Source organism: Macaca thibetana, chromosome 2 (assembly GCF_024542745.1).
Source record: "Macaca thibetana thibetana isolate TM-01 chromosome 2, ASM2454274v1, whole genome shotgun sequence".
Taxonomy (NCBI): domain Eukaryota; kingdom Metazoa; phylum Chordata; class Mammalia; order Primates; family Cercopithecidae; genus Macaca; species Macaca thibetana.
The window spans coordinates 37,238,723-37,266,630 of NC_065579.1; the positions used below are offsets into that span (position 1 = coordinate 37,238,723).

The 27,908-nt window shown below is 47.3% G+C and overlaps 2 protein-coding genes across 7 annotated transcripts in view; both read right to left on the reverse strand.

The window, feature by feature from the left end:
- KY (kyphoscoliosis peptidase) overlaps positions 1-27,490 on the reverse strand; it is a 49,832-nt gene extending 22,342 nt beyond the window's left edge. The window contains exons 1-6 of one of the 4 annotated variants that reach the window (XM_050779617.1): positions 27,336-27,490; positions 23,928-23,990; positions 19,799-19,861; positions 6,803-6,877; positions 4,937-4,999; positions 2,251-2,333 (exon numbers count right to left, since the gene is read on the reverse strand). In XM_050779617.1, coding sequence (XP_050635574.1) covers positions 2,251-2,333; positions 4,937-4,999; positions 6,803-6,877; positions 19,799-19,861; positions 23,928-23,990; positions 27,336-27,417 — 429 coding nt within the window. In that variant the 5' untranslated portion in view covers positions 27,418-27,490. Of the gene's footprint in view, positions 1-2,250; positions 2,334-4,936; positions 5,000-6,802; positions 6,878-19,798; positions 19,862-23,927; positions 23,991-27,281 lie in introns of all 4 variants that reach the window. The other 3 variants (XM_050779616.1, XM_050779619.1, XM_050779618.1) reach the window with 3 other exon arrangements.
- Positions 1-27,908, reverse strand: part of ANAPC13 (anaphase promoting complex subunit 13) — a 1,014,760-nt gene that overhangs the window by 139,611 nt on the left and 847,241 nt on the right. The gene's annotated exons all lie outside the window — the stretch shown is intronic.

Here is a 27,908-nt window from a genome sequence, read left to right on the forward strand (position 1 = left end):
CAATGGGTCCTGCAATGGTGCCCACATTCCCTGCAGCCCCCACCTTGAGGGTACTCCAGGACCTTGTTTTCAGCTGGAACCATCTCACTGCTCACAAGGGACTCCAGGACCCACCTGCTGACCACTGGCCCAGCACACTGGCACCCTGACCTCTGGAGACCTCTGGGTCCCTGTTCTACTCTCTCAGCCGCTTTCTGTTTCATTTTCTTCTATGTCCAGCTCCAACGCCACAGACTTTGTCCTTATCCCTGTCCCAGGGCCCCGAATGGTACTCAGCATTGCTGGCCTGCACTGCAGCCTGGCGTCCTGACTTAGCCTTCTACTTCAATGCCATGGCTTCTGGTCCTTTGGTCCCCACCTCCTGGCCCTACCTGGGCCTGGCTTGCTCTGGCCACTCCCTGCTCTGTGGCTGGGTCTCTGGCCTCCGCTGGCTTCCTGGCACTGTTTTCTGAGTATGGCTAGCAGCCTGACCCATCCCTTCTGATGGCCATTACAAAAGTCCGGGCCCTTTGCAGACTCCTGACCCCACCGACTTCCCTCAGTCACAGGGAATGGCCTGGCCTCCACTTCACAGCAGGCCAGGTGGGACTTCCTCACTAAGAGCCTCATCCTTCCCTCCTGCTTCAACTATCTCTATGTCTCAGATCTTCAGCCTTTGCAGGGACTTCCCCTCTTCAATCAATGGCCTCCTTCTCCTATGCCCTCACCTCCTCCCTTCCTTTCCTGGCTGCCCCATGCCTCCTTGTTCCCCCACCTTAGGATGCCCTCCCAGTCTCCTCAGTTCTGCTCATGTCTAGCCTCCCCTTCTCTGCAGGCTCCTGTGGGATCTTCTCCTCACTCCCCACTACTCACCTCCTGCTTGCTCTTCCACCCACCTGAGGTCTGAGGCCTGAGGCTCCAGCCCCTGTGCACTGCCCCTCTGGAGGTAAGGTGCACTTTGATGCTGCAGTAGCCAACATGAGTCTGCCCTGATCTCACTTGAGCAGATAGCACAGCTCACACTGTTGACCACGCCTGCCCCAGGGAGCCCCTCCCTAGACCTTCCAGAACTCTGACCCTTCCTGGCCTTGCCCCAGCCTCTTTGATGGCTCCACGCCCTATGGGCTTCCTCCGCCCCTGCAATATGATACCCAACCTATGGCTTCAGCTCTTAATGAAATCTGATGACTCCCAATCAGTGTCTCCAGCCCAGACCTTTCCAGGCTTGTATATTCAGCTGCCCAGGGGGCAATTCCCCCGGATGTGCCACAGAGAGTAGGGCCCCTCATATCCCAAACACACTCACCCCCTAAAACCTGCTCCTTCTCCCTTGCTTCTCATGGGGAGGCACTGATCCACCCTCCAGGAGTCAATCCAGCCGTCCGGGAGTCCCTCTCCCCCACCTCCCACCCACTCCACACCTACTGGTGATGGAGTTCTTCCCCTCTGCCCCTAGCTTAGGATTGGCCTTTCCACTCCTCTGTTTCCTCAATGTCTCCACTTAATCCAGGTCATGTCTTCTGCCAGGACAGGAGGATGCCCTCAACTCATGTCCTTACTTCTCATCTGGCTTTCTTGATCCATGCACCCACCATCCACTCATTATTTCAAAAAACAAGGTTCCTGAGTACCTACAAGGTGGCCTTTCTAAGATCACTTAATGTCCTAACTTCACAAAAGTGTTCAGCACCTTGTTCCTCCTATCAGACTCTCCGTGCTGAAGCTCCTGCCTGGCTCCAATGACTCCCATATGTCCCTAGTGTTTCAGCTCTTCATCTGCCCCTCCCACCTGCACCTGAGACATGCTCAGGCCCAGAGGCGTGAGAGCTTGGCAGCTCATGCACTTCGGAGGTGAGCACGGCTGTGATTATAGTGGTCATGGCCATCTACATCCATGGTCCTCCCATCCTCTCCTCCCTTCCTCCATGGACTGGAGGTGGGCAGAGCTTAGAAGCAGAAATGCCAAAAGGGGCATGGAGAAGGCAGGTCAGGGCTGGCCAGAGGGGCCCGCCAATGAAGCGCTCCAGGGTGTGCGGTATTGGGTGGGAGCAACAGGATCGTGGGTGGGGTGGGGGATGGAAGGGCCTCTGGCCCTGGGCAGGGGCTGCTGCTTTGTGCCTTCTGTCCCCATCCATATGCTATGAAAAGGCATTCCAGGGCCATCCAACCAAGCCACTCAGGTTATGCTCAGGAGGTGTCTGGGGAGAGGCTTTGCTAGAACTCTTGAGCCACCTCGAAGGGGCCCATGGTCAGAGCAGCCAGCTCTCCTACCTGTGAGGCGTGAAGATCCAGTTTCTCAAACTGCCGCAGGTCCAGGGACATGGATTTCAGGCTGGATCGATCCCAAGGGTAGGCTGGAAACACAGGGCAGCTTGGTCAGCAGCTGAGACCCACTGAGGAGGGCTGTCTGGCCTAGGCCTTGCTGTCTCTTTGAGGAGCTGTGGCTGTCCAACTTTTAAGACAATTCTCAAAGCCTGAAACATTGAGCCTAAGAGCTATATGGGAACTTTCCTAGAAGGGTCCCCTGATCAAGTTAGTTTGGGAACTATGGCAACTCCCACAGTCCTCTTAGAGGCCTACAGGGAACATACGCCTACTGCAGACTCTGAGAAGTCAGAAGTAGGAAACAGGCTTAACCTCAGTTAACCCAGCAGTTCCCAGACATATTGATGATGGAATCTCCTTTTTCCCACCGTTTGGTTTTCTGTGGATTCCCTGTTATTTTTCCCGGGAATGAATGCTCTTTGGGGAGTGTCCAGGCAGTGCTGCTCATGCTCACAGGCTCAAGGAGGGAGGTCTGTGCCACAACCACAGCGCTGGGGTGGAGGTGCCAAAGGACACCTGGGTGGAGAAGGAGGGCATGGAAAGGCCGGGCCATCTGGGTCCTGCAGGGTAAGGTGCGTTTGGCACCCAGATAGGCTTCCTCCTTTGCCCTTGGTCAACTGGAGACTTGAGCATCTCAACCATGTGTGATGGCATTCTGGTAACAGGGCCCTGAGAAAGGCTGGGCCTCCAAATCACTCATCTATGCTTAGCCTTACTCACAGGGAGCCTCCTGCCCAGAGACCAAGCCATGAGTCAGGTCTCTGAGACAGAGCTATAGGGAGGGGAGAAAACTCGAGACCAGTGCTGATGCAGGGCCAGCAATCATGCAAGCTTCCCACTGGACACAGGACAGCTATAATCAGCTGCTGCTGGGGGGCTGCTGCAAGGCTGCCTGGCCAATGGTTAGACCAACAGATGCATGGACAGCAGACCGCTGTCCCAGCCCAGAAGAGAGCCTGGGCTCTGGCAGATCCTTTCTTAACCAAGGGTCCCTGAGTCAGGCAGATCAAAATCAGGGAGGCTGGGTGGGAAGACAGGATAGGAGTAGGAAGAAGCTGGGACCAAAGAGGAACTCAGCCCCTGACCCAGGTGGACCCACCCACCTTCAGCCTCCATGTCCGGAGCCTCTGGGTGCTGGGCAAGTGAGGTGTGTTGGAGAGGCCCCAGGGTATGGTAGGAAGTCTGGGACGAGTAGGGCCATGTGAGAAAGCACCGGATGGGCCTGCACTTCTACCTTGGTTCCAGTCTGGTTCTGACCTCCACCTTGCTGGGAGGGACTGGACCCAGCTCCCCGGCCTCAGGTACACATCTGTGGGATTCCCGGGAGCATGAATGAGATGGCAAATCATGTGATGTTAGTGACACACTGCTCTCTGGGAGGGTGCAGGGTGTGGGGCTCCTCTGCAAGTACATGCAGGGAAGGACATGCGGCCTCCCTGCCTGGTGGGGGACACTGCAGGTGCATTTGCCCACACATCCTCAGGGCTGCCACTGTCAGTGAGAGTCGCTTAATCTGGTGCTATTAGACCTGAAAGATGTGGGGAGGGGTGTGTGTCACCTCTAGACCTCGCCCCAGCCCTTTTGTGACCCTCTTCTGGGCCAGCATGGTTTGAGAGGCAATGCCCACTTACTGGGGAGCTGACCAATATTTGGGCCCAGGGGTTTCTTGCCTGGCCACCATGACTTATGTCATCAACCCCTGCCCTGTGTGGTCCAAATGCAGCCAGAGAAGACGGGATACTCAGGCAGGCCCCTGCTGAGCCTTCCCCCTTCTCAGTGCCCTCTCCCTCTGCAGAATCTGTTCCTATCATTCTCTCACAAGAGCTATCAGGGTGACCTAAGTGCATTCAAAGTGGACTCACACATCCAACAGATTTCCACTCAGTATAGCTCTGCAAATGAGGCCTCCCTGCACTCCTATTTAGAATAAAGGTGGCATTTCTAAAATGCTATTAAAAACCCTATTACTAGTTTTCCCCTTTCTTGGTTCCATTTTCCAATATCTGAACATTAAAAATGCCCATGATTTATGCCTCATTAAATCTACCTGTGAGGAGATTATATAAGATCTAAATATGATTCTACATAAATACATTTAATATATCAGTGCCATTAAATTATTCTGATTTTAAAGCAAAACAATAGGAAGAAGTATGGCGCTGCACCAGCCTTAGATAACATCTGGTCTACTAAGGGGGAAACTGAGGCAAAGGGAAGGCAAATGAGGGGCAAAAGCAGGATTCCAACACAGGCTGTCTATCATGCCTCTCATTCCTCTGCCTCACTCTGCTTATTCACATGCCTCCTACCTTACAGACATTTGGCATTCCATTTAAAGTTAACATAATCCTGAATTATGATTTTAATATGTTTCCTATAATGGTCTGCCTTGTTATTGGCGGAGGTACACTTTAGCTTTAGGATGACATCTGGTGCATGAGCTTTTTCCTTCTCCACCTGTATCCATGGCAGACATTGCTAATCAATCATGACACTCTTCCCCTCCTGAACCCAAAGGTGGCCCCAGCCTCTCAGCATAGTGACCCAGGAAGCAACTGCCAATTGGAGATTAGTCTATGGGCTAACCCCATGTGCTCTCTTGAGAATTCTCCTGGAAGACTCTGGAACTTACCATGGGCATCTTTCCCTCCAGGTTGCCGGGGTCTTGTGTTTCCATTTTTATCACCTTGTAAACCTACAATATTCCAAAGATTAGAAGTATAGATACTTCAGAAGAAACAGAAATGCAAGCACTGATGACTCATCTTCTGGTGGTCCTTGCTTTTGACCCCTCCTCTGTACTCTCCTTTTCATAGCCTCCTTGTTCCCACCCCACTGACCACAGAATTGCTGCTGGAATTGCCAGGAACTTCCTAGTATGGCAGAAGGAAGACTAAGAACCAGGAAGTGGCTGACAAGAAAGGGAGCTGCATTCTGCAACTGGAATTAGTATTTGCTCTGACCTAACACTTTGGATGATTCAGTGGGTCCTCCTGGAACCTGGTGTTCCTGCCCTCTTTTGGATTTTCCTGCTTTCTTGAATCCACTGCCAGATAATGCTGGGATAAGAACTGACCATGGATGGAAACAAAGATGCAGAAAGGGGAAAGCAGTTCTAATGGAGGTCAAAACCTAGAAGGGTCAGGTCATAATTAAATTATTCCTTGGGAGGATTAAAGGCCAACTGAATCCCATAAATCTAAGACTGTAAAGGCAGAATCATAGCCAATAGTTATTAGACTCCCTGGGCAAAAGGAAAGGAACTTTTCCTGCTGATCTGGAATCAGGTCAGGAAGATTTGGGTCCCTGATGGGATCAGCAGGAGTTGAAGGTGGGGATGCCAAAGCAGGTAGTTTTATGCCCCTGAAGGCCACTTTAGGCTATAAATATAACAAAGAAGATTGCAACCACACACAGGTCATTCTGAGAAACAGTGCTCCATTTATTTCTCACACCTGCATTTTGTATTTCACACCTACATTTTTTTCCCACCTAAGTTTTTGATAGAATGATAAAGGTTCAAAATGATAGCTAGCATTTGTTACACACTTACTCTGCCTGGTTTGGGCTTTACATTTACTCTCTCATTTAACTCATTATAATCTTATGAGGCAGCTTCACTTATTTTCCTTCTTTTATAGATGAGAAAACTGAGTTTAAAAGAGGGGTTAGGCCACTGGCGGAAGGTCACACAGCTGAAACATGAACCAAGACAGTCGACCCTAGAGCCTGCCCTCTTTACAGTAGACTACTCTCTTGAGATCCTGACTGCTGACAACTACAGGACCAGACAGTTTTGGAGGACTGTGGCTCACTGCATGGACCTAAAAAGGACTTGAGCCTCAGTTGTTCTGCAGCCGCTGTTACTTAACCTGCATTCCTCCTGAGGTCCCTGTTTAGCAATAAGGTGGACAGATGCAGGGAGGGGACTGAGAAGGGAGTTGGGGAGACATCATGGTCCTGGGCCTGGGCCTATGTGCACTGCACTGAGGGCTGAAAAGTATGCTGGTTAAGACCACAGGCTTCAGAGTCATACCTGGGTTCTGACCCACTTCCTAGCTGGGTGACATGGGTAGTCACTTCACCTCTCTAAGCCTCACTTTGCTGATCTAAAAAGTGGGGATAATATTAGTATACATGAAAAGGTTAAAAAGTTAATAAATGTTAAAGTACTTAGCATTTTGCATGCCACTTTTTGGGCAGTAAACAAATGGTATCTAAAAGCCACAGCAACAACACTCTTGTGATGCAATGTGTCTTCAGCTAAATGTCTTGTGTTACCTATGACTAATTCCAGAGATGCAAAATCAGTGGTAGCTGGGTGTGGAGAAAAGAGTCTCCAAGGATGAAGCTGTCATGCTTCTGCCTTTTCCCAGTTTGCAGGCCCATGTCACTCTTCTCCTTCCCTCAGAAGATGCTTGCGCTGGGATCTGGCCCAACCAGCTGCCTTCAATCCTCTCTGCCAGCCCTCCACCATGAGTACCTCTGTCATACATACGTTTAGCCAAGGAGAACTTCTTGAGTAGCTGGGGCATGGCATCTCGAGGGTGGACTTCCACAGTCAGTTGTGTCCCTACAAAGGAAAAAGAGATGACATTCTCAACCAGATGCTGCCAGGAAAGGGTAAATGCCTCATGACTGATGATTGAATAACAAAACAATTAGTTTTAGAACTTTCTTTTGTGTGTACAAATCATCCTTGCTTTTTTCTTTAAATCAAAACAACAACAAACCAAGCAGATAGTTTCCAAATTCAGGCAAGATGGAGTAAAGCAAACTCAGCCCTGTCTCTCCCACTGAATGCAATTATAAACAATGTACTGAATGTAAGGGGCAACTATTAGAGGATTCTGCAAAGTAAATAATAGAATAACTGGCAAAGACTGGGAAGAATTTTTAAAGAATTAGCAAATTGACAGTGAATTTACCATTCTTCTTCCCCCTCTGGTATCATCTAGACTGAACTTAAAGGCATTCTCAAACCCAGAAGGGTGCAGTGGATGCAGAAAAAGAGCACACAAGAGAAATCCTCTCTTTCTGGCCTGCAGAGTGAGAAAGGGAACCCCTAAGAGTCAGAGAGAGCGAAAGAAATCTTTTGTTCGTTTTCCCCCTCTTTATTCTGTTATTTCCCAACTCAGTCCCCAGGCAATTCTGTTGGTAGCAATGGCAGCAGTGATGTTGGTGGCCATGCAGGCACCTACAACTTTGGGGCAAGGATAACTATTTTCTTCTACCAGAAAAGTTACAGTCCCAAGAAAATGAGGGCAAATATTTATTGTTTTTTCTCTCTGTTTTCTGCTGATTTGCCCCAGATGCAGACACAGTTGTGAGGCCCATATGGCAGAGTGAGGAAACTGAAGCTCCAGCTTTTTGGGTAGAGGAATGAGAAATGGGTCATGAAGAGGGGGGAGCTCAAGAAGGCAATTCCATAAAGTTGCAGATGGACTCCTGTGGTCACCTCTGAACTGTGCATGCATGGATCTCATCCTAAACATCATACCACAGTCTTCAGGAAGTAAACTATGGGGTAGATTAATGCCCAGGTCCCAGACTGGCCACTGGGTAGTGCACATGCAGGGCAGATCTGTATAGCATTGCAAAGTCTACAATTCAAAATTACTCAGCTACAAAGACTCAGGAAAATCTTAATTTGAAAAGGAAAAGATAATCAACAGATGCCAACTCCACACACAAAAAACCAGCCACAATAACATGCTCTAACAAGTAATGGCAAGCAGTTTTGAGATAAATGGAAAGATATAAAGTATCAGCAATAAAAAGAAGATATAAAGGAGAAGTAAGTGAAGATTTTAGACTGAAAAATATGGTTAAAAATCCTCTGGATATACTCAATAGCAGAATGAAAATGACAGAGAACACAGAGAACTTGAAGATAGATCAGCAGGTATTGTCCAGTTTGAACAACAGAAAATGTGAATAGTGCCTCAGGGATCTGTAGGTCCATACCTAAAAGTCTAACATTCATGTCACTGAAGTCTCAGAAGGCAAACAGAAATAATGTGATGCAGAGAAAATATTTGAGGAAATAATGAAAACTTCTGAAATCTGGCAAAAGACATAAAACCTTACTGATTCAAGAAACTCAGTGAATTCTAAACAGGATAAATGTAAGAAAATCCAAGTCCAGATGCATAATCAAACTATTAAAGAAAAAAATATGGAAAGTAGCCAGTGAAAAGTGATGTAAAGCCAAGAGAATTTGGTACCAACACACTTGCTCCAAAAGAAATGCTAACGGAAGTTCTTCAGATGGAAGAGAAATTATACCAGAGGAAAACTTGGAAGAGGGATAGAAATGGTAAATATCTAGATAAATATATTAGTCTGCTCTCCTCTCAAGTTCTTGACAATATGAATAATAATTGAAAGAAATAATTATAACATCTGATAGGTTTTTGATAGATGTGAAATATATGACAACTACAACATAGAGTAGGAGAGTGAATGTACCTATATGGAGGTAAGATTTCCTCATTCTACTTGAAATATTAATATTAACTATAATTAGTCTATGAAAAGTTAAGTACATATAATACATACAAAAATAGGTATATATAGAGATATAGTAAAAAACTTAATAGGCAAATTTAAATGTAATTCTGAAAGGAAAGGAAAGCAGGAAAGAGGAAACAGAGGCACAAACAGAAAACAAATAATAAAGTAGAAAACCTAAATACAAATGTATCAATAATTACATTAAGTGTAAATGGTCTAAACATACTAATTAAAAAAAGAGATTGTCAGAAAGGGTAAATACATAAGATTAAACTACATTCAGTTTCCAAGGATCCAACTTTAACTACTATGATATAGGTTGGTTAAGTGAAAAGATAATAGAAAGCTGGAGTTGCTATATTAATATCGGACAAAGCAAACTTCAGAGAAAGGAAAACATCGGGGACAGAGGAATATTAGCAAGAATACATAACAACCTTCAATATACCTATGTCAAACAACAGCAAAGTTTTAAAATGCATGAAACAAGAACTGATAGGACGAAAAGGAGGAATAGACAAATCTATTTTCTATATATTTGCTGATTTTTCAGTCATTGAAAGAATTAATTGAAAGAAAATCAGCAAATATATAGAAGAAATGAACCACACAATGAATAAAATTTATTTGATGTTTATAAAAGATTCCATCTAATAACGGCACAACACACATTCATGTCAAATGCCCATTGAATAGTCACCAAGATGGACTACATCCTTGGTCACAAAACAAACCTTAAAAAGTTGAAGAGAACTGAAATCATACAAAACTCTTCTCTGACCACAATGAACTAAACTAGAAGTAAAAATCAGAAAGCAACTGGAAAATTTCCAAATATTAAAAATTAACATACTTTCACATCACACATAGATCAAAGAAGAAGTCTCAAGGAAAATTCAAAAATATTTTGAACTCATTGAAAATGAAAATAAAACACATCAAAATGTGTGAGATGAAGCCAAAGCAGTGCTTCAAGGGGAAATTTGTAGCATTAAATTCTTATTACAGAAAAAAGAAAGGTTTCAAATCAACAATCTAAGCTTCCATTTTAAGAAAGTAGAGAAATGAAGACTAAATCCAAGGCAAGCAGAAGGAAGAAAATCATAAAAATGAGAGAATAAATCACTGAAATTAAAAACAACAGCAGAGAATAATGAATGAAACTAAATGCAGGTTCTTTTTAAAATAATACTGATAAACAGATCAGTAAAGATTTTACTGATCTGACCAAGAAAAAAAAGAGGTAAGACACAAATCAGGGGTAAATACACCAATATCAGGAATGAAATGAGGGCTATCACTGTAGGCCCTCATAAGTATTAAAATAATAATAAAGGAATGATACAAAACCTATGTGTACATAATTTCTACAACTTAGAATAATATTGGGAACAAGTCGTAGATGTCCACTTTCACTGATCCTAATAATATTGTACTAGAAGTCCCACCCTGTGTAATAAGACAAGAAAGAGAAATAAAAGGCATACAGATTGGCAAGGAAGAAATAAAACTGTCCTTATTCATAGTTGATATGTCTGTCTACATAGAAAATCCCAAGTAATCTCCAAGAAAAAGCTCCTAGAACTAGTAAGTTAGTTTAGCATGGTCACAGTATACAAGGTTAACATACAAACATCAATTGTATTTCTGTATACTGGCCATAAGCAATTGGAGATGGAATTTAAAAATAACCATTTCCCATAGTTCCAAAATTAAAATATTAGTTCTAAATCTAAAACAAACAAAAATCCCAAACATGGGTAATAATCGCGTACTGAAAACTCCAAAATATGATTAAACACATTAAAGAGGACTTAAATAGATAGGGAGACATACCATGTTTATGGATTGGAAGACTTAGAATTGTCAAGTGGGCAGTTCTCTCAAAATTGATCTATAGATTTAATACAAGTTCAACCAAACACTTTGGGGGAACTGTGCAAATACATAATTATAAAATATAGACATCAAGGCACAGGAACTGGAATAACTAAACTAATTTTGAAAAAAAAGATGGGAGGACTCCCACTCTTTGATTTTAAGATGCATTAATGAAGATGCTGTAATCACAACAGTGTGATATTGGTAAGAGGATAAACAGATCAATAAACAATAATAAAAAATAGACTCACACAAACATGGCAAAATAAATTTTTACAAAAGTGCAAAGGCAATTCAATTGGAAAAAGGGAAAAAGAACAGATATTTTACCATAAAAGAGATTATGGATGGAAAATAAGCACATGAAAAGATGTTCAGCATCATCAGCCATTAGGAAAAGGCAAGTTAAAACCAAAATGAGACATTACGTCTATTAGAAGAGCAATAATATACAACTGGCCCTTGAACAACATGGTTTTGAACTGCACAAGTCCACTCATATGTCCTTTTTTTCTACCAGATGCAGATGCAGAGTACTGTTCGTGGAGTGCAAAACTCGCATGTAGAGGACCAACTTTTCCTATATGGGGTTTCTGCAGGGACGACTGTGGGACTTGAGTATGCCCACATTTGGTTATATGTGGGTGGTCCTGGAACCAATCCCCCATGTATACTGAGGGGTGACTGTAATTTAAAAATAGTGATAATATCATATGCTGACAAGGATGCAAAGAAATTGGATCTCATATATTGCTAGTGGGATTGTAAAATAGAACAGTCACTCTGGAAAATTGTTTGGCAGTTTCTTATAAAACAAAACATGTACTTACCATACAACCTAAAAATTGCCCTGTTGGGCATTTATCCCAGAGAAATGAAAACTTATGTTCACACAAAAACCTGTACACAAATGTTTATATAGCAGCTCTATTCATAATCACCCCAAACTGGAAACAACTGAAAAGTCCTTCAGTGAGTGAACTGGATAAACAACCTGTGGTACATCTGTATCAAGAAATAGTTCTCGGCTGGGCATGATGGCTCACGCCTGTAATCCCAGCACTTTGGGAGGCCGGGGTGGTTGGATCACTTGAGGTCAGGAGTTTGAGACCAGCCTGGCCAACATGGTGAAACCCCATCTCTATTAAAAATACAAAGATTAGCTGGGTGTGGTGGCAGGCACCTGTAACCCCAGCTACTTGGGAGGTTGAGGCAGGAGAATCGCTTGGACCTGGGAGGCAGAGGTTGCAGTGAGCCAAGATCGTGCCATTGTACTCCAGCCTGGACAACAGAGCGAGAGTCTGTCTAAAAAAAAAAAAAAAGTACTTTGCAACAACACAAGGGAACTCTTAAGAGTGATGGGAGGATTAGAGTCCATACAAGATAATTTTAAAGAGGGTAATAGAACTGCTGTATATTCTGATGGTGGTGTATTCTGTATATTCTGATGATGGTAACCATCATGGTGGTGGTTACACAAATCTATGCATGTGTTAGCAATCAAAACTGCACACTACAAAAATTCAATTTTACTGTATGTTAATTTAAAATAAAAATAAAAGCAAAAATACCAACCACACACAAAAAAAACCAAGCAGAATTAAAACAAAAACTTGGATGGCACAGAAAGATATAAAGTAGAAAGTGAAACTCCTTTAAGACTTCATTTCTACATTTAAAAATCCAAAGCAGATTACAGTAAACATATTTTTCATAATCTGCTTTCTTCATTTAAATCTTTACATGTCAGTAAGCATAGCCATATGTTATCATTTCAAATGGCTGCATAGTATTCTATTTTGTAGATGGTTTATAATCCATATAAGCAATCCCTATTTGTTGAATATTTAGCTTTTCACAGTTTTGCTATTAGAAACGATGCAATGAACACTCTGGTACATACATCTTTGTATGTATGTAAAGTGATTTGCACACATTGCAAATCAGTTCCTTTGAATAAATTCTTAAGTATGAATCAAATAATATGGATATTTTAAAGGCTTTTGTTAGATATTGGCGAATTTTTCTCATGAATGATTTTATCAGTTTATGAGCTCATCAGTACTATGCAAGAGAATGCCCATTTTGCACATTCTCGCTGTGCTTGATTGCAAAATTGGTCACAAAGTGCAATACTTTGCACTTCCTCCCAATGAGAGGTCTTTTGTTCCACCCCTTGAATCTGGGCTGGGCTTTTGATTTGGTTTGGCCAATTAGCACATGGCAGAAGTGATGTTGCACAAGTTCTGAGTCTAGGCTTCTAGAGACTTTGAGGTTTCCATTCTCATTCTTGGGATCCCAGCCATAACTGCCATGTGAATGAGCCAGGTTGTAGATGAGAGCTCACATGGAGCAGAGCATAGCCTCTCGGGTGAGGCTATCCCAGACCAGCTGGTCTCCAGCCAACCCACCAGCTGACAACAAGCACATGAGCAAGCCCACCCAAGATCCAAGATCAGCTGGGTATGGATCCAATGAGAGTTTCTAGCCAAACTGCAGATTGGTGAGCTCGTAAATGCTTATTGTCTAAAGCTGCTAGGTTGTGTGGTGGTTTGTAACGCAAAAGTAGATCACACATACACTCACTGATGTTTGGTTTTATCAACCCTTTAAATTTTTATCAATGAATAATAATACCTGGTTGCTTTGTACATTTAGTTTTATTGTAGTATTCTTTGCATATACTTATTTACCATTTTAAATTCTTATGTTGTGAATTGGCTATTTTCCTATTGAAGTATTATTTTTTCCTCGTTGATTTTGTAAAACCTCCTTTTATAACCCTTTGCCTGCTAAATGCGTTGCAATTATTTTTCGTAGAATAACAATACTGTCTTTTTTGTGTAACTCATAAACTTGTTCTGCATGCCAAAGAGGGTCATTCTCAAACAATTTGAAAAGATACAATGTGGCCTCTGCCAAGCGTAGCTTTGAAGGGGTTAACATTCATTTTGAAGTGTAGTTTCTAGCATATTCCATGTTGAGAGAAAATCAGCTTGTGAGTTTATAATTAAAACATTAAGTATTTCAGAGTTCAAGGCATAATTCAGTTCTGGTCATAGGATTGGGTGCTGTCACCATCAGCAAATACTTCCTGTGTGTCTTCCCATCATGAGTGAGGCATGGGCCTGTTCTTCTCCTTTCCACTTTCTCCACCTCAAACCCTCTGAGGTGTCTTTTAAAGCGGGTGCTAAGTGGTACTTGACTTCAAGATGCCTTGTGAAAAATGAATTGAGAAACATGTTCACTCTCTCCCCTCTCATAGGTCACAATACACAATGATCTGAGTAGTCCTGTAGTAAAGAACTCGATTTGACCCAATACTATTTTGTCAAACACAATTTGGAGAATGCTGGACTGGAACAATCTCCATACGCTTAGAGAAACTGCAAAAGTGAACAACTTACCGGCCTAGGGTTCAACAATGAATCTCTTCCCCAAACTTCTCATAATGCCCAGGTACTTTCACACACACACCTGACAGTCTGTTAATTAGTTGCTTCCGGCAGCCACTTCCAATCAGTCAGAGTTAATGAAAAACATGACACCTGTTTGCCACCCTGTGTTAGGTGTCCTGAGCCATGTCTCCATGGGTATTAGCCATGTCCCACTTCTGCCATGTCTCTCTGTGAAAGAGAGATCAAGCTGAAAAACAAACTGCTGTTAAAGTCCCTCCAGGGCAGGGTGTTGAGGTGGGCTCATGTTCGGAGCATGGCCCTGGCCCAGAAGCTCCAGCCATCACTATTTCTAATCCCTTCTCTCCTTTCTGTGATTCCTCTTCCCTCTTGGACAGGCGTCAATGTCCAATATTTTCCTGAATCCCACTTCCTGGTTCTCCCCCAAAGCTGTGCTGCTGCTTAGCATTCCCTCAAGGAAAACAGCCCATTTCTCGGCCTCCCTGATCTTCGTAGGAGTGTGATTCCTGCTCTCACTTACAGGTGTGTGAGGGCACCACTGGGAGGCTTTGCTGGCTCCAGGAACTGGGCCTGGGCTGGACACGCTGTTTCAAGGGGAAGAGCATTCACAATATAGCTTCATGCTTCCTTAGGGCATGGAGTGGAGAGAGTTTGCTGGCTATGACACTCCTGGATCAAATAAAACTCTTAATTTAAGAAACAATATTAACGTGGCCAATCTCTAACAGAGAGTAGATCATCTGGAGCAAAATTTGCAGTCAGATCTAAACCCTAAGTACAGCCTAAGTACAGCACAGTACATTATTCTAATCTTGACTATGAACCATCACAACCAAACCTACAGGAGGCCCTTCCTGGGATTCCAGGCTGCCTGGCTGACCTCTCTCATGCACCCCTCCCCAGCTCCACCAGCTGTCAACAAAGTCACATTTCTGAAGCTGCAGTTTTGACCATCTTAGTTAAGAGCTTGTTAGAGATTATTTTCTGCTAATCCTCAGAAGTGGCTCCCTGGCCCCTTTCCTAGACCCCGCCAGGTCTCCTTGCTTTTCCCCCACCTTCTCAGGAACAGAGCACACAGGCAAGCATGAGAATGTCCACATGCTTACTGCCCTGCACCTGCCTTTCACCCAGTCAGGTTTCTCCTACCTGACAGCTGCTCTCCAGATCTCTTCAGGTTTCAATCAGGATTTATCTAAAGGCCTAATTGGCTCAGAACACCTAACGCAGTATGGCAAACAGGTTTCATGTTTTTCATTAACTCTGACTGATTGGAAGTGGCTGCCTGAAGGGATCAATTAACAAAGACTGTCAGGTGTGTGTGTGTGTGCATGTGCACGGGTGTATATATGTGTGCAGGGGTCATGGGATTTATGTGAAATACTTGCCATCATTGGTTTAAGGTGTTTGTTAACTTTTTCTATAACAGGTTGGCACATTTACAGCCTTTTTTCTTCTACCTTGGAGTTTTTTTTTTTTTTTTTTTTTTTCCTGCAGTAGCTTAGAGTCAGAAAAACAGCTAAAGCATTGGTAGTTTAAAAAAAAATACCCTTAAATAGTCCCTGGTTAGGTATTCAACAGAGACATGCTGTGATTCCACCCAGGATGCAGTAGTCAGGAAGTGGAGAGCAGTGACATCCCAGGAACGAGCATGCTAGATGGTGACAGGGACTATCTAGCTCTGTATAACATGCTGGAACACCACCCTTAGGGGGTACTGCCAGACACAGCATGAAAACCCCGCTCAGCAGCTCTCATTGTGAGATGACAAGCTAGTGTTCCAGAGCTCAGGGCTGCGACTAGGCATCTGCTGGTGTGCATGATGAAGGTCATCACTGGCAGCCCTGCCCCTGGCTTCCATTAGGAACTGAAAACAAAGGACTGTTCATGATTCCTTCTATGGGCTGGAGCTCCACAGGGAGGTCTGAGGTCTGGAAACATGGCACTTTGACCCCAGTGCACGCATGATCAAAGAAGGCTACTCTACAAAGTGTTTGCATGGGAATAAGGGCTGATGACCTCGAGGACAGAAGCCCCAACAGAAAACTGACTCCCCAAGAATGTCCTTTGGGGTCAGGCATGGTGGCTTATGCCTGTAATCCCAGCACTTTGGGAAGCTGAGGGAGGGGGGTCACTTGAGCCTAGGGGTTTGAGACCATTCTGGGCAACATAGTGAGACCCCATCTCTACAAAAAAAAAAAAAACCCAGCCATGTGGTGGCACTCGCCTGTGGCCCCAGCTACTCGGGAGGCTGAGGAAGGAGGATCACTTGAGCCCAGGAGTTTGAGGCTGGAGTGAGCTGTGATACAGCCTGGGCCACAGAGTGAGACCCTGTCTCAAAAAAAATAAAAAAAATAAAAGTCCTTTGCAGGGGCTCCTTGTGATTACCCACCTTCCATTCATTCAACCCACACACCCACTACAGATCCATCTCCAAAGCCCCTTCCCTGACCCAGGATTCCAATGTTCCTTTGTCACCTGTTGCATAAAGTCTATCATTGAAAGAGAGGCTGAGGAGGAGGGACAATGTTGAAGCATTCTGAGCAACGAGTTCAGACTGAAACCTTAGGCTGCACGTTGAGGGTGGGGGTTGGGTGGGGGTACTGCACCCAGATCAACACCACCAGATCGGTCCCTGCCCTGTATGGAAGGGACAGTATGGTGGAGTAGTTAAGCCCGCCGGTTTCGAGAGCACACAGACATGGGTTCCACTTCTGGGTCTGGAATGTGCTAACTGTGCGACTTCAGGCAAGTTATTTAAATCTCTCTGAGCTTCTCTATCTGTAAAATGAGGATGAGAACCTTCCACAGAAGGTGGGTGTGGAGATTGAATGAGGTGAGCCATGAGAGGGGCTTAGCTTAATATCTGGCACACACCAAGTGTCCCGCCTCTGGTCACCGCTATTACTGTGATAGAGCTTCCAAGAAGGCTTCTCTCAGGGCTGGTGTGGTTCTCAGAACAGAGCCCAAAGGTTGTCAAGGCTCATGGGATGAATAAGAAAGTGGCACATGGAGTAACGATTCCCTGGCCACTGCTTTCCAAAATGGCAGGTGCTGGCACCAACCTCCACAAAGCCATATTTGAATTCATGTTTCTTTCCCAACCTGCTCCTCCTGCATCTCCCTCACCTTCATCCTCCCCATTGCTCAGGTCCCAAGCCTTGACTCCTCTCTTTCTCGTATACCCCAAATTCACACCGTGGGGGAACGTCTCCTGCTGGATTATCATGATGCCTCTTAAGGGTTGTCTTGTTTCCAACCTTGCCCCCTCTGTTTATTCTCTACGCGTTGGAGGCTGTCATGTTTACAACCATCTAATGGTTTCCAATCGCACTCAGATTAGAAGCCTCCCAGGCCCTGCCAACTCTGCCCTGTGTCCTCTCTGACTCTTCTCCTGCTACCCCCACCTTGCCCATGCCCCTCCCTTCCTCTCCACAGCACAGTTGCCTGCTCCTTGAACACGCAGACACGCTCCTACCCGGGGGCCTTCACGCTCACTGCTCCCTCTGCTGGAAGCCCTTCCCCAGATACCCACATCATTTGTTCTTCACTTCTTTCCTTGCTTAGATGTCACTTTCCCAATGAGACCGTTCTCACCTACTCCACTTTAAATTGTCCCCTGGGATAGGCTGAAGAATGACCTTTAGAGATATCCATGCCAGAATCGCTGGAACCTGTGAATGTTACCTTATACGGCAAAGAGGACTATGCGGTTGTGATTAAATTAAGGATCTCGAGATAGAGAGACCATCCTGATTATCTGGCTGGGCCCTGAATACAACCACACATATCCTTATACAAGGGAGCACGGGGAGATTCAGCTATTTATAAGCAGAGAAGGCAATGTGACAATGGAAGCAGAGATTGGAGTGAGGCAGCCACAAGCCATGGTGGGCCTGCAGCCTCTAGCAGCAGGAAAAGGCAAGTAACGAAGGCACCCCTAGAGCCTCTAAAAAAAGCCAGCCCTGCTGACACTTTGACTTTAGCCCTGTAAAACAGATTTTGGACTTCTGGGCTCCAGAAGTGTGAGAGAACAAATCTGTGATATTTTAAGCCACCTCATTTGTGGAAATTTCCTATAGCTGCTATAGAAAATGAATACACACCCCTGCACAGTCCCAGACCCCCATTCCCACATACACTCCTTATCATCCTTCCTGCTTCACTTCCCCTCATGCTTTATCTGGATCAGGGTGTTTGACTTGTCAGGATTGTCTGTGTCTCCTCACTAGGATGTCAGCTCCACAAGGACAGCGGCCTTTGTCTGTCTTCTTCACTAAGTGAGGTAAGTGGTGCTAATCCACTCTCATTAGAGCCAGATATCTCTGAGTCCTTTTTTTTGTGTTGAGCCATGTGTAGTTGAGTTCATTTTCGAGAAGCAACAGCATGTGGGCTTTTCCTTGTGGTTTCTAGGGCTGGTGGCAGGTCCTGCTGGGCCCACAGAGGTCTCTAAGGCCTGTCCTAGAGCTGCACTCTCAGGAATTCTGGCCTAAAGGGACATTGGCCTGCACTGTGAGGAGAGCCAGCTCCCCCATGCTGGTAACCCCAGTTGGCTGGCCTTTCATCACTACCTGCCAGCGCCTTCCTCTAGAGAAGCTGGTCCACCTGTATTTCAGAGAGCAATTCCCTGAGAGGTTCCAATCCTCCAGGGCCTCCAGAGTCCTCCTGCTTCATGTGGGGCATGGGGGAAGTCACTGCCTCTGAATTTGATCAGATAATTTCCTTGCAGGTTAGGACATCAACTCTCAGAGCAAGCGTGATGAACTCTTACGGCTGAGCCTGTGAGAGCACACGGACACCAGGGCCCAGTATTTAATGCAGAGCAGTTAACCACGGTGGGAGTGAGACTCTCTAACCTGGCCTCCCGCCACCACTGCTGTGGGGCCCTCCTGTCTCTATCTTGTCATGTGCTCAGATCCAGTCAACTGTAGAGTCAGTGATGCTCTTGCCTGCCTTCCCCGAGTCCCCAGAGTCTGTCCCCAAAAAGTGAGGACTCCCAATGACGGTGCCTCTCACTCTGCCTTGCTGTGGCAAACTCACTGGATAGGATGCCCTCGGAAGGCTCAGTCTCAGCAGGAGAGGCCGAATAACTGCTATGGGTCAGGACAAGGGAGGGCTTGGATGCCATGAGCCAGCAGGAGGGAGACTGGTTTCCAGGGGAGATGAGGAAGCAGAGATGTGTGAAGGGTAACAGCTGAGACTTGCTGGGGGTCAGGCTGCACAGCTCTGACTCTTGCTGGCCATGTGATCTTGGACACATGACAGCCTTTCCAAGCCTCAGTTTACTCATCTGTAATTTGAGGATGGTAAACAGGATTACTGTGAAGCTTAATTTACATGAGAATAAGTGCACAAGTCTGGCACATGGTTAGCATTCAACAAATGCTGAATGTTGAATGTTGAATAGTGATGACAGTAATAGTGAAGATGATGACAGCAGCGGGCTCTGAGGCCCATGGGCTTTATTTCTTGATCTCATGGTGAGGGGAAGACTCAGACTGTGCAGCCTCTTGCTGCTTCCCGTGAGACACAGGGAGAGGAAAAGGGTTTTCCAAAACCCATGGGCGCAGAGAGGACCCTGCTCCCCATAGTCTGAGCTCCACATCCTGGGCTGTCACTGGCCAGAGCATCAGGTCGGGGCACACGTCTGCAGGGGAGGTCATGGCTAGCAGTGAATCACTTACCTTGGCTGTTGTAGGAAGTGATCACCTGGGGCTGCTGAGGGTGCTGCTTCTCCACCAAGTTTTCTATTTAAGGAAGACAGAGAGGCCTGCAGTGACCACTGGGGAATTGACCCCAGGCAGAGCAAAGGGCTGTATGTGTTTGCAGGAAAGGTGGGCCGGCGAGGGCCAAGCACATCCCCAGGCCTAAATGTGTGTGCACCCTCACAGTGTGCACATGTGCAAACCAGCACAATGACACTGTGCATGGAGACAAATGCCTGGAAGCCCATGTGCACATACCCCTTGTGCCCCTTATCATGTGCCAGCACACGCTGGGTTTCTTCTGGAACAGGCTACCAGTCTTCCACGGTCTTTGTAGCCATAACTCCCAACTTTGGCGTCATTAGGCACAGTTTCAAAAGCACTGTCCATACACAGATGCCCCACTGATCCTCACACCTTTCTGTGGAGCAGGCTGGGAGGTTCTGACCTGGGACTTAAACCCCAGGTCTTCTGACTCCCAGTTGAGCCCTTCTGCTTCTTTTTTTTTTTTTTTTTTTTTTTTTTTTGAGATAGAGTCTTGCTCTGTCCCCCAGGCTGGAGGGCAGTGGCGTGATCTCCGCTCACTGCAAGCTCTGTCTGCCTCCTGGGTTCACGCCATTCTCCTGCCTCAGCCTCCCGAGTAGCTGGGACTACAGGCGCCCGCCACCACGCCTGGCTAATTTTTTTGTATTTTTAGTACAGATGGGGTTTCACCGTGTTAGCCAGGATGGTCTTGATTTCCTGACCTCGTGATCCACCCGCCTCGGCCTCCCAAAGTGCTGGGATTACAGGCGTGAGCCACTGCGCCCGGCTGAGCCTCCTGCTTCTCGATGAGAAGAAGCAGCCTAGGAGACGGGATGATGTGTAGTTTGGTTCTGTTTCACAAGCATTTGCAGGGCATGCACTCTACGCACATTCTCTCCACATGCTGGGATATTTCTGTCCCTGGGACACAGAGTTGTCCTCAGTGCCTAGTGGAGTCAGGCTGCCATGGAGTGATGCCTAGTTCCTGCCATTGGCCAAGAAGTGGGAGGTCACAGGCTTACTTGCCCTCCTACGGGAAGCATGACCTTTCCTCCCTTCTTTACAGTTGCTGCTGTGGCCTGCTCTTAGTGAGGCTGCCCTTGAACCTCTGCTTCAGAGGGGTGGGGGAAAGGCTGGGCAAGGGGAGGATGGTGGCAGCTGGAGGTTCACCCACCACTACCACCCTGGCCTGCCATCTTCTCTCTATAGCTTCCTGCTGGCTTGCAGTGGGCTTGTCACTGGAGGTGACCACTGGGACCAGTGCCTCAGTGTGGAAACAAGTATGCCTCTGGGGCATTGGCCTGAACAGGTCCATTTAGATGATTCTTCTTGTGCAGATGAGCCACTCAGTGGTTCCCATGCCTGGGCCCACGCAGAAGCCAATCAAGGTAGGGGGTGAGGTACTGAGCCAGGCTGGATTTGTGATCCACCTGACAGGGTCTTGCCCTGGAAAGCCTGCCTGCTCCAGCCTTCTCCTGTGAACAGGCGCAGCTAGGTCCCTGAGCCCCACACTAGTCAGCCGAGGGCCAGGTCCACTGTGTATTCCAATACAGGGTGATGTGGCATGCAGGGCTGGAGCCCCAGACCAGGCGAGGACAGGGAGGCCAGGGCCGCCTCCTGCAGGCACAGCTGGCAGTGCCTCGGCTGCCTGAGGGAGGAAACAAAATCCGGGAAGGGAATCCTCAAGGAGGGTGATTGGCTGGCATAGCTGCTGTGGGGTATTTATAGTCAAGGCTGCACAATTGGTTTCCCTTTAGCTGTGGAGCGTCAGTCCCTGTGCTACTAGGCAGACTTTGTCCAGGACCAAGGAAAGTAGCCAATCACAGCAGGGGAAGCCCGTTGCTGGGCAAGCTATCGGGGTGGGGTGGCGGGGGTGAGGAGGCGGCTGGGCCCAAACACCTGCTGCTTCGAAAAGTTTGGAGCTCTCTAGTCTCAGCACCCTGCCAATGCCCCAGCCCAAGCAGTGCACGGGGTAGCAACAGGGGGAATATGCGCCCTTCTGGATCAACCCCATGCTCAGCAGCGTCTGTGTGCACTCCACCAGCACATGCCATCAGCCACTTCCTTCTAAGATGGAAGCCATCCAGTTACCAGGGCTGGGCAGCCTGCTGGTTACCAGGGCTGGGTGCCTTGGGCACCGGTAAGACAGGTATGAGAAAAGGTCAGCTTCAATACCTGCACTCAGAATCTCAGCATCAGAAAACACAGAGAGAAACTAATTTTGATTTCTGCATGCATGTAAACGTACCATTTGAAAAATAAATGAAATTTTGCTTTACACATGTTGGTGGAATGGTAGAAGTGTCATTTTTTTCTGGGCTCAGGGCCTCTGGAGAGCCTCTCTCCAGCCCTGCATGTACCTGAAACTCCCAGTTCTCATGGTGGTTTTGTAAGGACTATTTTAATCATCTTCTATCAGCTGACACATAGTGCTAAGACTCACTTCATGTCTTTTACAAGAGTCTTGTAATGGTCTTGTAATAGTCAATGTGTCACTTTGTGTTTTGTGATATTTTTCCACTAACCTTCTCCTAAATCAGAAACCCAGAAGATGGTAAAAATAGAATGAATTCAGTATATTTCAATCTTCTCCTGATGTAATAACATGCCTGAGAAGCCCTAAGATGAGTGTCAGACAACTCAGGCAAGGTATGAGAGAGCTGCAACCAACAAGGATGCTGTGCTTCTTTGCTTCCACCTGTGGCTTGCTTGCCCGCTCACCCACTCACACATGGGCCGAGCATGCATACCTTCCATGCCCTGCATGGCCATTTCTGTGGCTAACAGGTCTCTGGGGGTCTGATTCTTATCAAAATTCTCAGTAGCCCATAGCAGAGTTTTGTTAGCTTTGGTGTCTACTTCAGTAGAGCTAAAACTGGCATGTCTACCAACTGATGGCCCCTGTAGCAAGGTTACAGGGAAGCCATTGCACCCATGCATGTCTATAGGTTAGGTCACAGAGGGGGTGGTTCCCTGGCAGTGGCAGGGTAGGGGTGGAGGGTGTGTCTTGAGGACTCCTACCAAAGGCAGGGAACATAGGAACACTCTTCACCTCCAGGGTGTCGAGACTCACCTGCAGTGCATTACAATTCCAATCATTTTCACACAGCTCCCCTGAGGGCAGTGTTCTTGGTTGTCTTTTTCACTGTTTCATTTCCAATATTTAGACTCATGCCTGGCACAAAGTAAGCACTCTAGGCATTTGTGGACAGAATGAGTGAATGAATTCACTTTTAGAACTTCATCTTTCCCTTTCATTATTGTCAAAAGGATGGTAGAACCTAGCAGTTTAGTCCTATTCATCTGCAATCCTATTTCCACATTTGTGTCATGGAGGGTGGTTCCTTTAGACTGGCATTTGATAAACCAGTCATCTGATCCCAGGGCTCACTTAGCTGGGAGTGGATGGAGTTCTCTACTGGGGTTCTGGGAGTAGAGGTTTGGTCTCTACTAGAACCCTCATGTGCCCACTGTGCAATGTCCCTGATGTTTGTCCCTGGAGGCTGGGCTAATGAACTCTAAAGGGAATAGAATAAAGCCTATTATAGTTGGCCCCTTAGTGTTCCCAAAGAGATCCTGGGCCTGGGGTGGCAGATGCCTGGCACCAGAAAAAAGAGGCTTTGGAAGCTGACTTCTTATTGTATTTTGGGTCCAGGCCAGCAGGAAGCTATAGAACCCTTAAGTGGCATCTTCTCAGGCCTCAAGTCATACCGTCCCAAGGCAGACCACTGTCCTCTCTGCTGGGAAACATTTTCAAAACATAGATGGCTGCCTCTCATAGGAGCACACTCAAACCTCACCATCCCAAGGGATGTTAAGTCCTCCCCTACAGCTCAGCCAGCAAACAAATGGGTGCTCAAGTTCCTGTTCTTCAGCCATAGCCTCCAGGAGAGCAGGGGACCTGACACCAGGGACCACTTCCCACAGTCACAGTGGTCCTAGAGGCCTGGCTGGGTCAGGAGCAGCCACTTTCTGTTCAGTGGTTAGATATCTAGGGCCAGTCTTCAAATGAGTGAAACCCAATCCTTCCAGTTATTATTCAATGTATTAAATCCTATAGGTTGAAAGGAAAAAGAGAATTTACCGTGAAGGTCATTTCCTTCTAATTTCTGCCATCTTCGGACTCCATTTCCAATGCCTTGGAATCCTGCAAAATAACAAGTTTCTCTGAGGCGGGAGACCCAGGGCAAAAGAGTGATGTGCCAGTTGCAGACTTATCTGGGTTATGGTAGAGCAGGTGGATCTTGGCTCTCTTGGAATCTGAGAGAGGTTACCCATGAATCAGATGCCCCTGAGGAAATGAATGCAACTCTCAAAATTCAAAACATCTAAAAAGTGTTAAAACAGTTTTCAAGGGCAGTGGGGTTGGTTATCAGGATCATTTGGGGAGAATTTTTGTAGTAGAGATGCCCATTTTCCACTTCCACCTCTCCTCTGCATACACATGAAAGCATTATTTTAGAAGTCATTTGCTATCCATGTTGCCTGCCTATTTCTGTAAGTGGTGAATCACTCACTTTTAGAGTCTTGATATAGAGTGGGAGGAGTGGGCTAAGACCGTCAATCCCAATGGGAACGGAAAATGACAGTTGCCAGTTCTCTTGGCCTCCCTTGCAGCTAGAGGGTAAACACGTATGGCCTAGCCATGGCCAATCTGATGTACCTGTGTTTCACTCTGCCTTGGGACCTGGTGATGCAACAGGGAAGGGAAGGAAAGCTCTCACTCTGGCTGCGGCTGCAAGTGGTAGCCGCAAGGTCGAGTTCCTGGCACAGCACGGGGATACGTTCTGGCAGCGGGTGCTGCTGCAATAAAATTGAGATTCTGGCGCGGAAGGAGTATTCAGGGCTCCTTGGTGGCCGAGGAGGTTTCCTCACTAGACCAGCTCTGTGGTACTGCTGATGGCACTGTTCCTGGAAGTTCAGCCTTGAGTCTCATTCTCCAGCCCTCTCAACCACTCAGGGGCCGCCACTCCCTTCTTAACACCCTTCTTTTCTGCAGAGTCCCCCATAGCCAGGGCCAGTGACTTACCACTTGGAACCCTCATGACACACCTATGGAGTAGAATACACAAATCACATAGATTTTTGGGATAAGGCCTGAAACTTCGAAGCTCATTGGGTCTTGCTGCAGGCAGCTATAGGCTATATCCTCTACTGCCGCAGGAATATATGCACTTTACTTTCTGATAGGAGTTGAGGGCTTTCAGGCACGTTTTGGAGAAGAACTGTTTGAGGGAAATGACTGGGAGGATGCCTTACAGAAATGGGAGAGAACATCTGCTGGCTCTGTAGCCCAAATTCCTAGTGATCTAGCCTGTCCACACTCTCCTTGCCTTCTTGTCCCCCTGACTCTTTTCTTCCACAAGGCCACCAGCAGAAGGGCCACTGGTTACAGATTACTCCATCCTCTTCATTGCAACAATAACTGAGCCTTGATCTTTTCTGACATGGAGTCTAGGCCCTCTTTTACATAGCCAAGGAAGATCCACTCTCCAGTGGAGGACCTGGAGTGCGGAGGAGAAAGGAGGAGATACCTGAAAGTGATCATGGGTTTGTTTTAGATCTTTGCACCCATGGGAGGCTTTGGACCAAGCTGATCTTGTTGGGCATTTTCCTCCCTTAGGCTGTTTTTTGAGGAGGGGGTCTGCAGGCTGGCTTACCCTGGGGTCTCCTGAATATCATTGTTGACCACCAGGCATCAAAAGTCATGCACTTTCCCTCCTCTCTGCTCTGGTTGTGAATAAGTGACAGAGATCTCTACACTGTCACTCATAGCATCTGTGAGAAACGGCCATCAGGAAAATATTTGGAGAAAAAGCTCAGCAGAAAGGGCCCAGCCATTAGGGGTCTTTTTTTCTCTGTCACAGTCACAAGTGTGCATCCATTAGTCTGGAGTCATGGCGAGTTTGTGCTGGGTGTTGGGCACCTCTCAGGACAGTCCTGATGCCTGGTATTTCCTGGGCTTCTCTGCATTCTTTGCCCTTTCTAGTGTCAGAGTCTTTAGAAGTGACGTGATCAGAGAGGATCGTGGGACTTGTGGGCTGACCTGGAACTAGGCCTCACCATACACTGGAGAAGGCATTCTGGACTGTGGTACATGTATTCAGAGCAGTCTCATTTCTATCAAGAAGTTGATGCCCTCTGCTGATTTTCTAACTACAAATACCCTGGACAGGCCATTTCCCCTTCTCCCAAGAGCAGCTCTGAGAACTAAAGAGCCAATGAATCCAAACAACTCCTGCTTCAGTCAGGAATCAGCCCTGAGACTAGAGTGCCTGTCAACATACTCAGCCCTCCAGATTCTGTTTCTTTCCCCTGCCTGCCTTCCCAGGAAGTCCCCAGGGCTCCGGAGGCAGCTCTAGCCTATGTGGCTGGTAGTGGCAAGGCCATCCACAGCAGCATTACTTTAGCAAGGCAGGTGGAAGGTGGATGTTCAATGTGCACAGAGGCTCTGGGGACAGAAGAACCAAGGGCAGAGCAGCAGCAGGAATTCCAAGGAGCTCCAGAGCTGGAGGGGAGGAGAGAGGCAGAAGTCATTCTCCTGCATGGACTGTCAGGCCTAACTTCTAAAGAACTGGCCCACAGTCCGCCTAGTGCATCCTCACACCAGCCTCGGAGACAGCTTGCCATCCAGGACCCTGAGGTTCTCTGGCTTTTCAGGGGCTTATTTAACCTTCCTTACCATCCATCTGCACTCTATTCACATTGTGTTCTGTCGTCTGGAGAACAGAGAGGCCCGGATCCTGCTTTCCACAATCACTCTGTAAACAGTCACTTTATTTTACCAATCTACAATTTATAAATTTACCCAGAAAATATGTAGGACAAGTAAAATTGATGGATAAGTTCAAGTGGAGACAGCAGGTTTCAAATCTTACCCTATCCAAAACTGCGTTCCTTTTACGCCTTTCATGCCTGCCATCTATAGAAGGCTAGGAGAAAGTCTCAAGAAAGGAGAAACTGAGGCTGTAAACTGTGCAGGGCCACACAGGGCGCTCCCCATCTCAAAGGCTGACTCAGCACAAAGGTTTCCCAGCGTCCCCTGTGCCCTGCAGTGTGCTGCGGGAGGGGAGCAGGCCTCTGCTACCCGTGAGTGAGCTCTGAGGCTCTGGCCGCCTTCCTCCAGGGTATCTTCCAGTCTTGCTCTCCCCGTCAGGGAGTGGCTGGGAGGAAAAAGACTCCCAGGGGTGACGGAAGCACCCACAGGCCTGCACAGGGAGTCAAACTGGGGCAATCACGGGGCTGCGCGTTGCCACGGGACTGCGCGTTGCCACGGGACGCCGGTGCCACTGCGGGGAAGCGACGGCAGCCATGGGGGAGAGGGTCGGGCTCGCAGACCTCGTTCGGGGGAGCAATGGGCGCCCCCCGGCGGGCGGGCCCTGTGGCAAGGAGGCCGAGGTGCCGGGGGACCCGGGTACCCGGGTCGGGCGCGCGTTACCTCCTCGGCGCTGCAGCAGCGCGCTCGGGTCCGCCTGCTGGTCTGAGTGCGTACCCTGTGCGGCGCGCCGCTTCTCCGAGTGCACGATCAGCAGCATGTCGATAGATACGGCGTTGATGTCCTTCTTCAGCTCCATGATGCCGCCTCCCTTCCGACCTGGGCGCCGCGGCCGCACACTAGGCTGCTTGCGCTGCAAATGGCCCCGTGCGCGCAGCTGCCCCACACGGGAGAGGGCGAGGGCGCGGGAGAGGGCGCTCCCCCGCCGCTGGAGCTGCAGGGCGCCGCGTTTCGCTGACTCTGCCAAACACGCCATTAGGGCCCTCCTGGGAGGGCGCTACCCTAATGAAGCTGTTCTAAGTCACCTTTGAAAGGAAATCCCCAGGCCCAAGCCTTGACCTGCACCGGGGCCAGAGTCGGCAGAGGCGGCCGGTCCAGAGCCTCCCTCCCTGCGCCCCTGCCTCCCGCTCGGTGCACTTGAAGCGCTGGTCCTGGGCTCCAAGACTTCTCTGGCTGAGCGCTGCCTCATCCCCACGGTCTCCGGAGGGTTTCCGAGAGGGCCCGGAGCCCACCTCCCACGAGAAGACTCTGGCAAATACAGAAATCGCCCAGTGCTGTCAACATTGAGAG